Here is a 14,159-nt window from a genome sequence, read left to right on the forward strand (position 1 = left end):
TTTTTTTTTTAAAGCCAAGGCAGCAGAACTATTATTATATATTAGTGGTAAGAACATCCAGAAAAAATAGTTTATATTCCATGCACCAGTAAATCTAAATCAGCCTTCTGTACGCAGTTGCATAAAGCTCCCATGAAGAAATGTATTATTTACATTGAGATTATCTTGTTGTGCACATTGTTAAGTTTAAATAGATGCCAGAAATTTTATCTAGATGTGCACCTGCCTAGCGCAATGAGCAATCCCGAACTGGTATTTGTAGGGCAGATTGGTTTACAGTCGTTTCTTCTCTCCTTTTAAGTACAATCAAGCAGATGTAGAACTTTGGGTTGATGTGGAATGCATTTTTCACATAATATCTGTGGGGAGATAAGGAATGACTAAAATAAATAGCAATCAGAGAGCAGCAGCATCATTCATACGATCTGTTCACAATTATAGGTCTGTCCGATGTCCAGCAGTAGCCTCACTGCATAGAAAATAGACACACACACGTCCTGAGGCAATGCAGAACAACAGATGGTCTCCCCTGAGCTGTAGTAACATTTCAAGTTGTTTGAGACTTTATCTACAGAAAAAGTTGAATTAATTGTTTAAAATTGTTTAGCTATCACAACTCTAAACTTTTAAATAATAAGAAGGCAAAGGGCTTTACAGTGTTGGTCATATGGGAGGGGACAGAGAGCCTGAAAAAGTGTGCAAACACAAGTGTCAGTGACTAAGCAATCCTATCCAGTTATAAAGACAGCAACTAACAGTAGTGAGGCTCCCTGAGCTAACTTCATGTTGAAGAGGAGTTTAGCTCAAGCTATTAAGCCAGCCTAAGACTTAAACCTATTATTTTACCAAAGAAAGGCCACTCTGCATTTTGTCGGACTCAGAAATTACCTCAGTGGAGAAAGTGAGCTGCTGAACAGGGAATTAACTCTGCTTTCCTGCACTGCTTTCCATCCCTGACTGCTCTGTTCCCAGCCCGTAAGGTGTAGGAGTACTCTGCGCACTGTGGGGAGCTAGGCGCCGTGGGGATGGTGTGGAGCTGGTTTGGAAAGAGTAAGGAGTAGGATAAATCTCTGGCATAAGAACTTATCATCAAACAGGTTTTAATTTTTTTCTTCTCCTCCTCCTAGGTTACTTTTGATTACAAAATAGAATTTAACTTTCAGTGAGAGGCAAAATGCACGTGTCTGAGTTTACCCCTGCACTGACTCAAGTTACAGGGCTTGTAAAAACCACAGATCTGCTTTCTCATATCCCTCAATTACAAGTATTTAAAATACTTTAAGGAGTGATGTTCTCACATTATAAAGGGAAACCACATCACCTGCAGATACTCTTCTTTAGAGACTTCTTTGGCTCACTGGAATTTATAAAACATAACAGCAGCCGGTTTTCCCGTGCACAGGTAATATACGGTGATAGACAAGGTCAATCTCTAACTGGGCTTTTGCTTACAGCGCTGGAACAGACAGCTAGCCAAAGGAGGAAGAATTTAAACACCCATAAACCATGTCTCGAGGTGTCTGATAGTGTATTGTCCTGCTGTGGGATTGCTAAGAAAGGAGATGCAGTGGATTGCAGAACGAGAGGAGTTTACAACTAGTTCTGCAAAAGACATGTGGATTTGCATATTCTGTTACACCAAAATTGTGATAACTGACCTCTGAAGGCGCCCAGGTTCTCCATGCTGTCTTTTCCCTGTACCCCTCACACCTGCATGTTCTATTCCTGAACATTCAGAAACAAACAGGAACTGAAACCTGTTCCATCTTACTGCTGCTGGGCAGTCCCTGCTCAAACCCCCTTGGGACTGATCAGCCAAAGCCCATGGAAGAGGGAGGTGTCCTTTTACTGATCAGAAGTCTTACTCTCTAATAGCGATTACCTTAACTTCCTCGTTAGACTATAGCTGTGACTCAGGGCGTTTGCCTGGTTTTGCTCCATCCCAGCTCTGTTAGAGCCCCGTGCAGGTGCAGAATCAGTGCGTACCTAAAGCTGCCTCTTCTCCCAGATTCTGCATTCGCGCAGCGTGCTGACTTAGAGCACATGCAGCCAGCCCAGCCTGAGGTGCAGAGATGGAACAGGAACATGAGATGCTCCTGGGAAAGCTGGTGGTTGGAAGCGAGCTGCTGCAGCTGCCACTTCAGCCAGGCCATCTGCCCTGCAGCCCGCTGTGCTCTCTCGGAAAAAGAGAACTGCTTGGAGGCCCTCAGCGGCTGACTTGTTCTGGGTGGCTGCACCTGCCTGCCAGCAGGGAGCTGCGAGCCGTCTGCTTGTGCGTTGCCAACGCAGCAAGGGGTGCACACGGCAGCTTTGCAGGAAAGCAGAGGCCCAGAGCTTGGGCAGCGAGGTTCTCCTGCTGCTAACAGCACGGCAGGGCTGCCACAGGCACACTCCTTGGTGAAGCCTGAGGAACCTACTGTGGCATCTAAGAAGGTATAATCAGTACTCGTGCAGTACACAAGGTTTCTTACTTTGGTAACGTGTTACAACTGAATTGTTGTTCTTGAAAAAAGCCATCCAGTTACAGACTGAGAGTGGTGACAAGGAGAAATGCCATCACTGTGTTGGAGTGGGACAGGTTTTCTCAGAGCTTCAAAATGCCACGTTACTTAACAAACCGGTAACAAGCGATGCCACATGCAGAGTAACAACAGCTTTCCCATCAAGCGATTGCAGTTTGATTGCAGGCCTACATGCTGGATCGCCTTACAAATGCTTAGAAATCAAGTACCTCGCTCGTAATGATTACACTACCTGGACGTGGCAGCTGGTGGGCACGCAGCAGACCGAGAGGCTACTGAGAGTCGAGGAGCAACCTGAGGAATGCAGCGCTGCCGGCAGGCTGAGCATGCTCTGCAGGAAGAAAAGCAGTTTTTCATGAACAGAACAATGGTGTCTGTACAGGACTTGCAAAAATTGCCACACCAATACAAGTTAAATAAACTACTGCAACGGTTAGGAGGACTCCTTTTACTTCATACAGTTACCGTGTCCCAGCTAAGCAACAGTAAGCTAAGAGAGTCCTCATTACTTGCGAGTGTATGCACCTATGCCACATCGTTAGCAACATTGACAAAACAGAACAGGATGTATGACCGGTGTTAGAGCCTGGTCTTTTTTTTTCCTATTAATAACTAAAGAAGAAATAAAAAGCTATAAAGACCACAGCAGCAGACCTGTATCGAGGATTGCAAGAGGGACAACCATCCCCTGCGTCCTCCGTGAGGATGGCAAAGAGGGGTGACCGTACCTGAGCCCTGCTGACTGATCCCCTTGCTCAGAGGGCCGGGGTGAAAGGCTAAGCAGATGGCTGGAAGAAGCAGAGGAAAAGTGTGCAAGGGTAGAAAGGAACTCAGGGAATGAGAACATAAGGGGGAAGGGCCTGGAAGCAGGTGCTTCTGAGTGCCAAGATTTCTGAGTGGCTTCCTGCAGCAGATGATCAGCCCTGGTCTCAGGGCTCGTAGTGGCTGCTGCATTTTGATTCCACCAGCACAAAAGGGTGAAGAGAGAATTCAAAATTACCTGCTATGTGTTAAACACATGGAGGAAAACAAGTGTTATTTACAATATTTATAGCTAAAAAGACTCCTCCTATGAGGAAAGGGACTGCACAGAAACCTCCACAGAGAGACGCATCAAAGGCACTAGAGACAGGGGTGCTGGCGAGGAGATTCCATCCAGTTTCCCCGTACTGCCCTGCCGGGCTGAGGGGATGTGGAATCCCTGTCTGTGCCTCCCAGGAGGTGCCAGGGACATTACCTGGAGCAGTCCCCAAGTAAGCCGGAAATTCTGCCCTGAAGTAGGGCTCCTGAGGTTACTCCACAAGAAAGCGTCAAACCCGGCTTTGCCTCAGGTACAGCTTTTTGGCACTATTCCTAAAAAACACCCTTTGTTCATACAAATTATCATAAAAAAACTACCACTAACAGTCGCTTAAAACAGAAAACTGTCCAGCCTTGTATGACAAGCACCAGAAAAAGACTCGGATTTAATTACAAGTTGCTATTCTTCGGCTTCTTTGTGCTAAATGCAACTAATTCAGAAGTCTTTATGAACCCTTTACTCACTGATTGCAGCATTCAGACTACACGGTACTTACAGATCCCTACACACTGAAGCAACCGTGCCAAGGTCTGCCTTTCACTCTGAGAAAGTCTTATAAAAATGTAAGCTGCCCAGGTGCAGATAATGAAGTTCATAACTTCATTAACTCAGCTTTCTCCCACATATATCATAGATTTCCAAATATATACCATGATGTGTCATATTTATAGCAATATTTATAGAGATGGCATTAAGATTTAGATATTCAGAGTCAAATAATACTCCTTCCCACCCAGATGCTCCAAAACAACAGCTTTAAGCTGCTATGACATGATTGTTTTTGGTTTTGTTTTTGAGTTAATGAGGGTAATGAGTTGCTCAAAATAATGCCTCACCGAAACAAACAACATCCCCTCTCTCTCTTGCTACCTTACATACAGAACTCACGTGTAAGCTCAAGTACACACAAGCGAAGACAGCAAATATGAGAAAAACGCGTGGATGAAAACCTGCTGGGACCGTAGTGGCTAGGAAAGGAGGGGACCTATGGAGGGGACCTGAAAGGCTCCTGGGGGCTGCGGCACAAGCCCTGGCTGGGTGCAGGGACCAGCCTGCCCTTGCTCTCCTCTCATCAGCTCAACGTTTTCGGGTTGCTCACCACAAGGCAGTAGCTGGACAGTCACCAGAAACCTCACCCCCTTTGCGAGTGGGTTGTTAAAAGCCTCGCTGCCCTTTGCCAAGTCTCCTGTCCCCGGCCCGCAACAGCACCAAAAGGGCAGAATCCTCCTGAGTTTCGTCTCCTACTTCCACCACCATTCTTCCCCAAGTTTGACTGCTCTAAAACATTTACGGATCTAAAAAGCAGAGAGAAAAAAAATGTTCACCTGTCAGGTGATATAAAACCAATCTTCTACTAAATGTGCCAGAATAATTTTTCTCCACCTCAACCACAGTTAAAACCTTCAGTCTATTCATTACTGTCTTTTTATAGTATTTTTATTTAATAAAACCTATTAAGACTACCATACAAATCTCTTTACTTATGCTTTTATCTTTTAACTGATCAATTTTTATATTGCTGACATCCCTTCTTCACCATTTGCTCATTTAAAAATTCATAGTATATGAGCTATGTCTCTGGAGAAAACGTCTATAAAATTTGTTACAGCTGGCAAATGTGTATGAGTCAGTGATAGCACATGACTAAATGCTTCACAGAAAATAAAATTTGTTTCTGTAGTAAGCAGAACTGTTTAAATGTTATTTATTTTTATGTTTCAAAGAAAATATATTGTGAAGTGCTGCATTGATTTAATACGCAACAATGTCTGTGTACACGCTGTACAAGGAAAATTTATGAAACCTTTGCACAACTCCTTTAATTGAATTTTCCAAATCTCTCACCACACACAAATAATCAATATCTTCTGCAGAGAAAACCAGTCAGAATTATTACAGTCTTTCTTTTCAATTTTGTTGTCATCAGCACATACAGAGCACCTGGATATTTGTAATGTCTGGATAGCAAGTTATTTACACCTCTTAAACATATAATTGCTACTAAGTGAGTCCAAACTAATGTTTCTTTTCTTTTTTATTTAAAATAATTATATTCATGGGAGAAAGCAGCATTTATTCTCACGTAGGAGTTACTACATGTAGCTGGTGAAGGAACTACGATTCTTTAATTTTTCATTAAACTTAATACTCCGAAGTCTAGAGTCGCTAGAATTAAAAATTAATAGTTATTGAGTCTGTAAAAAGGTACACAGGAAAATAGAGCATAAACACAAGCGTGAAACTCATGAATAAGTGTGGTTGACACCTAGATATAAAACGCAGGTTGACAGTTCCATATGTATATACGTCCGAGGCCTATAGTCATATGTCTCATGTGCATTTCTGTATCTGCCACCAAAGTTAATAGCTTAATATTTCATCTACATAGCAGAAGATGTTAAATCATTGGAGAGGTTTGTAAATTGCCCCCTTCTATCCAAAAAGCTTATCAGGCTTGCAACCTCAGACCCGGATACTTCTCAAATCTCAGGCTGTATTTTAGAATACGTACCGGAAAGGTGCAGGCACAATCCAACGGAACCGTGACCTGCTGCGAAAGGCTGCAGTGGTGGGGGATCCAACAGAGACCCGTCCAGCAGCTCCCTTACCTTGCTGTAGCGTTCCTTCGGTTGTCACATTACTCACTTGTACTGGGCAAACCACAAGCACTGCAGATTTTGGGCAGCAGGCGCAGTGGTTTCTGCTCTCTCCTCTATGCTGTGAAGGCCAAGCGCGGGTACAAACTAAAACAAGACCTGCTCGCACAGAATGAGATGTACTGTCAAATCTAGCCCGGGCAACAGGCTTTAACCCACCAAATACAAACCAGTACGCGACACTCGCCTCCTTACGGTGCGTTCTGGGGGCAATCTGACAGCTTTGATTGTAAATGCAGGAGGGCAGAATGATTTCTCTGGGTCTCTGCTCAGGGAAATTCAAAACAATTTATTAGTAACCAGAACGGGTGAGTTGCAGTAAGTCCTCGTGTGCCCGTGCACACTGAAGCAGTCCTAATCCAGTTTTGCTTAAGGCAGGCCCACTTAGGAGCATTCCCATCCAGGTACAGCTTAAAAACGAAACGGAGATTAACTTTTCTGCATGCCTACTTGCAGAAAAATCCTTGTTAGCAGAACCACAGAGAGCTGTCCCGCAAAGAAAAGATGAACAAGGCCAGATCCCATCACACAAACAAAGTTATGATTTGTTGAAGCTGTCTGACAAATTACATGCAACGTAACGCTCAGAAGGTCCGCTCATTTCCATCAGCTGCCGTCAGCTCCAAGGCATCACCCACCAGCTGTGGATGCGTGCTGTGGGTCTGCACATACCTCTCTTTGACCTCTGCCATTCGCCTGCATCTTAAGGGCCTAACCTGCCTTTTTTTTTGGCACTATTAGCAGCTTTTCCCAAACAGATTAAGGAAGAACTGAAATTCAGAAAACCCTCTCACCAACGCCTGTAAGTGGGACTGGCACAAACAAAGTGCGTTGTTCGTTCTTATATCCAGCTCAGGTACTGGTTCTCAAGAAAGAAGACTGTAGGTTTGTTAAATAAAAAGATCTTTTCTAATACCTAGGTCCAACCACTGCATCCATCTCATTACTTCCCTGAAAAGAGAGTAGTACAGACAATCATGATATTTCATAGAGGCACAGAATAGCTTGGGCTGGAAGGGACCTTAAAGCCCATCCAGTTCAAATCCCACTGCCAAAGAAAGGGCCCAACCCACTAGACCAGGGTGCTCAGGGCTTCGTCCAGCCTGGCCTTGAAAACCTCCAGGGATGGGGGCACCCACAACCTCTCTGGGCAACCCGTGCAGGTGCCTCACCACCCTCTGAGTGAGGAATTTCCTCCTAACATCTCATCTAAATCTCCCCCCTTTTAGTTCCATTTGCTTTCAAGGAATGGAAATTCTGGAAAGAAGCTCAGTTTCTGACTAAATTAACTTGTGAATTAATTCATTTTGCTTAATAATTTCTGATGAGCAGTTCATTGGACTTACTTTTCCCAATAAAGGTATGATTTCTGACCTGCAAGTGATTGCAAAGTTGGGCTGAGAGAAACACTTTGTTTTTTATGTGAGTTTTTACAGCCAGAAAAAAAAACCTATAGATACGTTACTGAAAACATACAACTAAATTTGTAGAGATTTTGTAAATTTGGGGAGCAGAAAGTATAAGTGAGAGACAAACACCCAAGTATCTCGAAAGCTCAGCAAATTTATTCTACTTCATTTGAGGATGAGTTAGAAATGTATTGTGAAATTGATTTACCTTCACTCACAGCGACCCAAAGGCAGTCCAGACCCAAGCTATTTAGTTGCTTGTACACAAAGACCCAATAAAAAGTCCAAACTCAAACTGACGTAAATTGGGATAAGCTGTGGAATACTGTATTCTTACCATTTTATCTGTTTTGAGAAGGTTTCTATATTTTGCAGTGTCTCTGAAATGGGCTTTCATGCTTTGTGATATATACATAGTTGTTTTGGACACAAAAAAAAATCACCCAGAAGCAGGTAAGAAGGCTAAACTAAACAAAAAGTAAAGAAGGAATCACTTGTTTATGAGCAAAGAGGTCAACGTTTTCACTGTCTACTCTATAAAGGACAGCAAAACTGGAGAGACGAATGGGAACTCAGTAGTACTTTGCCTCTAGTTTCTCCAGTTTGCTTTCATTACTAATTTCACGTGGGGTTAGATGAAAACCCATCCAGTTAACCCTGACCTGGTCTCTTGGAAAGCAACCATCACTGTTGCCAGGAGTACAAACTCGAGTCACTCAAATTGAAAATAGTATGGAAGTTAGGAACATGCAGAACTAAACTTAATAGGGATGGTCATATTTGGCCTTGGGCTTGTCAGATGAACAAGAAGACAAAAAATCAAGTATTTTTTATTTCATTACAGGACACAGTCTGAAAATAGTTTTCCCTAATGCTCTATTTGATCTTCTCCAACACTCTCTTACTGTTTCTTAATTGGGCAGCACAGTCACGGACATGATTTATGTCAGCGTTTATCTTTTGGGGAAACAGAAATTATTAATACAGTTTGTAACAACCAGCTTCAGTAGTTTTCTTTTTTTAGAATATTGTCTTCACTCCTTCAAACACAGAAACGATTAAACTTTCCCTTAAAATATGCATATCGCAACCTACACATTTATTATTCTCAACACACATAAAGCATGTTTTGGAGGGCAGCATACTGACTAGATTTCATCTCTTGGCAGCTGTTTTACAGTTTGCTTACATTCTATTCAAAAACATTTTGTTTACTGTAAGTGCTAGTCATGGACAAACAACGATGCCATTTTTTATGCTGGTCACACAAGATGATATACGGAGTCCTGCATAATGCTGCCCATTGAGCAAGGAATGTTTTGTATTAAGTTGTTTTATGTAGAGATTGTTTATGTAAAGTAAATAAATTTCATGCCTCACCATGTGATGATAATGTGACATTCCATCTGTATCAAGCCACAGAATAGTCATAGGTTTTAAATTTTGAGCATAACTAATTAAAAATAATTACAGAAAACCACATCCAAAATTAAAAGGCAAAGTAAAACATTTCTAAATGCTTCCTTTTATCTTTCGTCTCTCCTACTCCTACATTTTCAAGTTTGCAAAATGGAATCTGTTCTTTATTAAAGGAAAATTGACATTGAAAGTTCATCAAAATTGGTCAGCTTAAGCTCAGCGTTCTATTTCCCATCCTACTTTCACAAAATACACCATTTCTTATCCAACAAGACTGATCGCTAGATATACGTTTAGTGTTATGGGCTAGTTTCTAGAGCAAAGATGGGACTATAAATGTGCATCCTGGTGATCATTAAAAAGCAGCGCACAAAGGAAGCGGTGCCTGTTTAAATCTGCAGCGGCCCATGGTGCTCACCATTATCACTGCCTGATGGGGCTGCGATCATTGGAACAGAAGGACAGGGGGAATAGAAGCGGTAAATCAGAAAGAGCAGATTGCACAAATGAATCAGATTCTTTAAAAAATAACGACACTCCTTTTCACTTCGTGGTAATCAGGAAAACTAAAGTTTGATCAGTTTTCTTCACTATGATGAAAGAATTCCCCACAGCAGGAAGAATTTAGCCCCGTGGAACAGTAGATACAAACAAAACCAAGGGTTTCCTTGTGATACACTAAGCAGTCCCCCTGGCTGGGACAGCTGGCAGACAAAGCAGTACGGTTGCCATCACTGATTTTGATTCTGGTGTTGCTCTACTTCAATATGGAACATTATGAAACCAAGAGCAAGTGAATGTGAGTTGATTTTAGTGAGAGTGAAAAAGAAAAAAAAAAATCTTGTTTGTATCCCCCCCAGCCACCTTCCCAGCTAGACAAGGCACTAAAGTGGCTATGTGGGCCATGCGATATTAAAAGCCACCAACTTCAAATATTTTCACAGCACCAGTTATGAAGAAACCTAATAGTCAGGATTTCACAGTCCCCTGGAGTGTGCTAAATATCTCCCAATACATATAAGGTGATAAAGGTTCTGCTGCAGAGTGTGTGTTACTTGGCTTACACACTGAAAATGCAGGGGGAGGGAAGAAAGTGAGGAAGAACAAGGATAACTGGTATATATAAAGGGTATGTAACGCCTCTGGGATCTGACTGCACCTATTTCTGGACCATGCCTCAAGTGCAGGACTGTTAACGATTCACAATTTTATGGAGAAATACCCAACACAATAAAATAGCTGAAAAGATGAAATTTACATTTGAATAGAGCAAGAGTTTAGGCTGGCCTGCATGCTCCGAAGAAATATATTTGATTATTACCATTTTCATATGCTAAAGGTTATCCAACTTAGTCAAAGTGGAAAGAGATAAGAAGAAACCAGCTGAAAGGAATCATCACAATATCTATTACACAGGAGTTGTATACATATGCATATATATTGTTATATACCTTGAGCAGGAAGCTTTCCATGCTTTTTTTCCAATAGCTGTAGCTCTTCTGCTTGATCCACTAGTGAAGAAATAAAGGTAAAAATCAATAAATGTTACCCCAGAGATTTCAAAGAAAAGAATACGTCTTTTTTTTTTTTCACTTTCAAAGCATTTGTATTCTTCTTCAAGAGAAAACAGAAAAAAAAACCCTTATCTCTTCATTGTGCTCAAAAAAATTAACAAAAAATATTTCAATATAAACGTAATTTTGAAAAGTTATGCTTACAAGCCTCATACTACATTTTGTTCCCATTTTTGTCTTCCAGTGCTGACACGGTGCTTTGTTCCAATTCAGAGGATTCCTTCCCATTTTAAAGGCAACAGGAAGCTAACAGAAACTGTGGGCATAACAGAAAGTGTCAACAATAGGTCCGGCATCTCATTTGCAACCTCCTCCTGGATATGGTGGTCTTACTGCCCTATCCAGGGTGTAGGGTAGTAATGTAAACACAGACTGTTGTCACAAAACCTCATTTTGTGTAAGAAAGCACCGGTTATATGCATTACAGTGGGAACTCGTACAGTGTATACAAATGCAAAATGAAAACTGAATGAGCACTGGAATAAGTCAGGAAAGAAATGTTAAACAACAGGAACTGCTGGAACTGTGTGGTGCACACATTCCACTGCTGGGGTGCATTCACCTAAATGCATTAGAGGAGTCACAGTACTCTTTGCTCAGAAACATCCTCTAGTACCTGGGGCTTTACTGTCCACCTGTTTCCAGCTGCAAACATACGTAGCAGTCTCAGCCAGCGGACGTTCTGCTCTCCTGCAGTTAATTTCAGTGTTACTAAACTGCAGAAAACAGAGCAATTGGATGGGTTGCAGAATAACGCATACCAGAGAAACATCACATTTGCTGCAGGGTGAGAAAATCTGCATACTTGTCTTACGTGAATGCTTGTGCATGGAGTGGACACAGTGACTACGTGTATTTATATTTTATTTATATTCCCTGGTCAGCTGGGAACTTGATTACAATGGCTTGGTATAAAAATCTGAAGGAACAATGGCGTATATGCAAACTTTTGAGGAGAAGTTGTTCGCTAAGTACAGTCTGAGACGCACAGCTGTACCACAAACATGCCATGTGGATATGGAGGCTGTTGTGCTGTGAAAACAAATGAACAAACTGTTCTGAGGCATAAAAATCAGGGCCTGAACACCAACAGAACTCTTTGGTGCCTACAGCTACCTTTGTCTCTACAGAATGACCTGGTAAGGGAGATCTTTATTTTTTTCCCAAGAATTTTTGACTTGGAGTAAGGATAAAAATTCCCTAAAATGGACCCATATAAAAGAAAATCTTTGACTTTCTGGGTTTCTTTGGAAAAGTATTACAGATGTGCCATTTGTAAAGTGCTCTTATCCCAACAAAATAAGCATCTGGTATGTCCATCATTTACAGGCACATGAATAGCAATTTTTAAAGCCTGGAAACCTATATTCAGCCTAATCCTCCTAACAGGCAAACAAACAAAACAACTTCCTTGCAAAAAGAGAAGAAAGGCAATGCAATCAAAGTGCTAACGTTTAGCCTAATCACTAGCTAACTGCCCACTAAGTATCTAACCATTTACATAAGAAAAGGTGTTGCTCTTGCAAGTTTTTCCTCTCCATCTGTGACTGAGTTAGAAGAGTGAGCTGTTGGGGTTGCCTTTCTTTTATGTCCCTGGTTGGATGCACAAGGACATTTAAGGTATATTTGTTGTGAGCAGAAGAATTCACATGGTAGAGGCAGGCCTGGACTACAACACTCTGCTGTAACACAGAGCGGTGTATAAATCTAGGAAAAAATTGCAGTTGTCATAGTTAAATTTTTATTAAGGGGATAAATATTATCAAAAATCGTCCTTACTTAGCACTTGGGTTTTCTGCACTTCCGCTCTCAAGCTGCAAGACGAGTCTGAGACGCCAATAATATTTTCAAGCTCTCTACTGCCCTCTAAAGCCTGGAGAAAAAAATAATTAATTAATTAATTAAAAGACAAGTTTCATTCTCAACCTACCTACTTAGATGTCAACAACTTATAAACAACACCTTAAAGACAGAATTTGGGGGATTTTTTCATAAACTCTCAATGGCGCACGAGACTCAGTGTGATTAAAGAGTTTAAAGGGTGTAAGAACGTATGTTATTTTTGACAATGGCATTCAGGTGCCTTTTATTACTTAAAAATTTCCTGTTATTTGCGCTTCATTCGTAAGTCTTCAGCTGTTTAAACAGATTAGCACTTGATCCCCTGACAAGCAATCTTGGAGCATGTACAAACTTGCTGTAATATGTAAGCAAAATGGAAATCTACAAGCACCTAACACTCCGTGGAACACACTCCCCAACATTTCATGGTAGATCTGAAAACTTATGGTATCAATCAGAGAAATACAAAGGATTTTTCAATAGGATTCTAAATAAACATTTCGAATAAAAGATTTTGAATCAGTAGCAGCCTTTTATTGTTTTCTTAAATACTACATTGCCGGACCACACATGCAAGTAAAATAAATTAATAAAATACTTTGAGTACACTGAACTGTTTCAAGTATATTGATATACAGCAAGCAACCTTGTGCTAAATTTATTCAGGAAACAAAATTTGAATAAACCAGAAGAATGGTTTGCATTTTAGCATGTATTAAATAGACTCTATTAAATGATGATACATTGGAGGTAAATTAAATAGTACAATCACTTCAACATAAAGGGATATTTAATTTTCAAGGACGTAAGAAACTATGCAGTAATAATTCATACTTCAACTAATAAATAATAGCTGGTAACTACTTCATATGCTTTTATTCCTGTACAAAATGAGGAGAGAGATACAAATTTAAAGTGGTGTTCTTCGAAAATCAACTTCACTAATATGAAAAAAAATATCTACTAAATTCTGTTTTTTTTGGGAGCGTGTTTTCTGTATTTCCAGGCCAAGTCTTCCTGGTTTCTAGTTTTTTTTTTTTTTTTTTTTTTTTTGCTTCCCTGTTTCTTTAAACTCAAATGTTGTATGTAAGATTTCATATTTATTTCAATTTCTATATTAAGCGTAGATTAAAAATAAATAAAGCAGTGTAAACCAGACCTGTAGGCTTGTCAGACTTGCTCTCATTTTCAGAAATCTAACCAATGAACTTTTCACTTTGGACTGCAATTCTGCGAACCTGCATAAAAAATTAAAACAATTTCAATTAGTCACATCACAATTTACTGAAAAATCAGTGTTTACAATGTTTCCGAGAATTTCTTAACATCGTACCCAGGATGGATGGAGATAAACTGTGAACAGATGGACTATGCAACCTGGTTATGTCGTATAAACACCAAATACAGCTTGCCTTTTGTGAGGATTTACATAGGAAATACCAAAAATACACATCCTAAATTTAAGGACAGAAACTCAGGTTCAGCTATCAGGATTTTCTTATGATCACACAGGATGGCAATGGTAAAACAGGATTTTAACTCGTTTATTCCCAAGAACAGGAATTTTATCAACAGCTCAAGCTCCCCAGGCTCATGAACTCCAAGATCGTACACCACTGCTTGTAAGCACAGGAAACACAAAAGTTTATAGTGAG

The 14,159-nt window shown here is 40.7% G+C and overlaps 1 protein-coding gene and 1 long non-coding RNA gene across 5 annotated transcripts in view; both read right to left on the reverse strand.

The window, feature by feature from the left end:
* The window catches only part of ITGB3BP (integrin subunit beta 3 binding protein), a 27,809-nt gene continuing 13,650 nt past the window's right edge, over window positions 1-14,159 (reverse strand). For 2 of the 4 annotated variants that reach the window (XM_035333819.1, XM_035333822.1), the window contains exons 5-9: window positions 13,664-13,742; window positions 12,442-12,535; window positions 10,540-10,599; window positions 2,755-2,853; window positions 1-359 (exon numbers count right to left, since the gene is read on the reverse strand). In XM_035333819.1, the coding sequence (XP_035189710.1) occupies window positions 2,795-2,853; window positions 10,540-10,599; window positions 12,442-12,535; window positions 13,664-13,742 (292 nt within the window). In that variant the 3' untranslated portion in view covers window positions 1-359; window positions 2,755-2,794. Of the gene's footprint in view, window positions 363-2,754; window positions 2,854-4,793; window positions 4,899-10,539; window positions 10,600-12,441; window positions 12,536-13,663; window positions 13,743-14,159 lie in introns of those variants that run through there. The other 2 variants (XM_035333820.1, XM_035333821.1) reach the window with 2 other exon arrangements.
* LOC118171063 lies at window positions 6,993-10,523 on the reverse strand. The gene is made up of 2 exons (XR_004753025.1): window positions 8,007-10,523; window positions 6,993-7,211 (listed from the first exon to the last, which is right to left on the reverse strand). It is a non-coding gene; the product is annotated as an uncharacterized LOC118171063 (long non-coding RNA).

The sequence above is a fragment of the Oxyura jamaicensis genome, chromosome 8, assembly GCF_011077185.1.
Source record: "Oxyura jamaicensis isolate SHBP4307 breed ruddy duck chromosome 8, BPBGC_Ojam_1.0, whole genome shotgun sequence".
Taxonomy (NCBI): Eukaryota; Metazoa; Chordata; class Aves; order Anseriformes; family Anatidae; genus Oxyura; species Oxyura jamaicensis.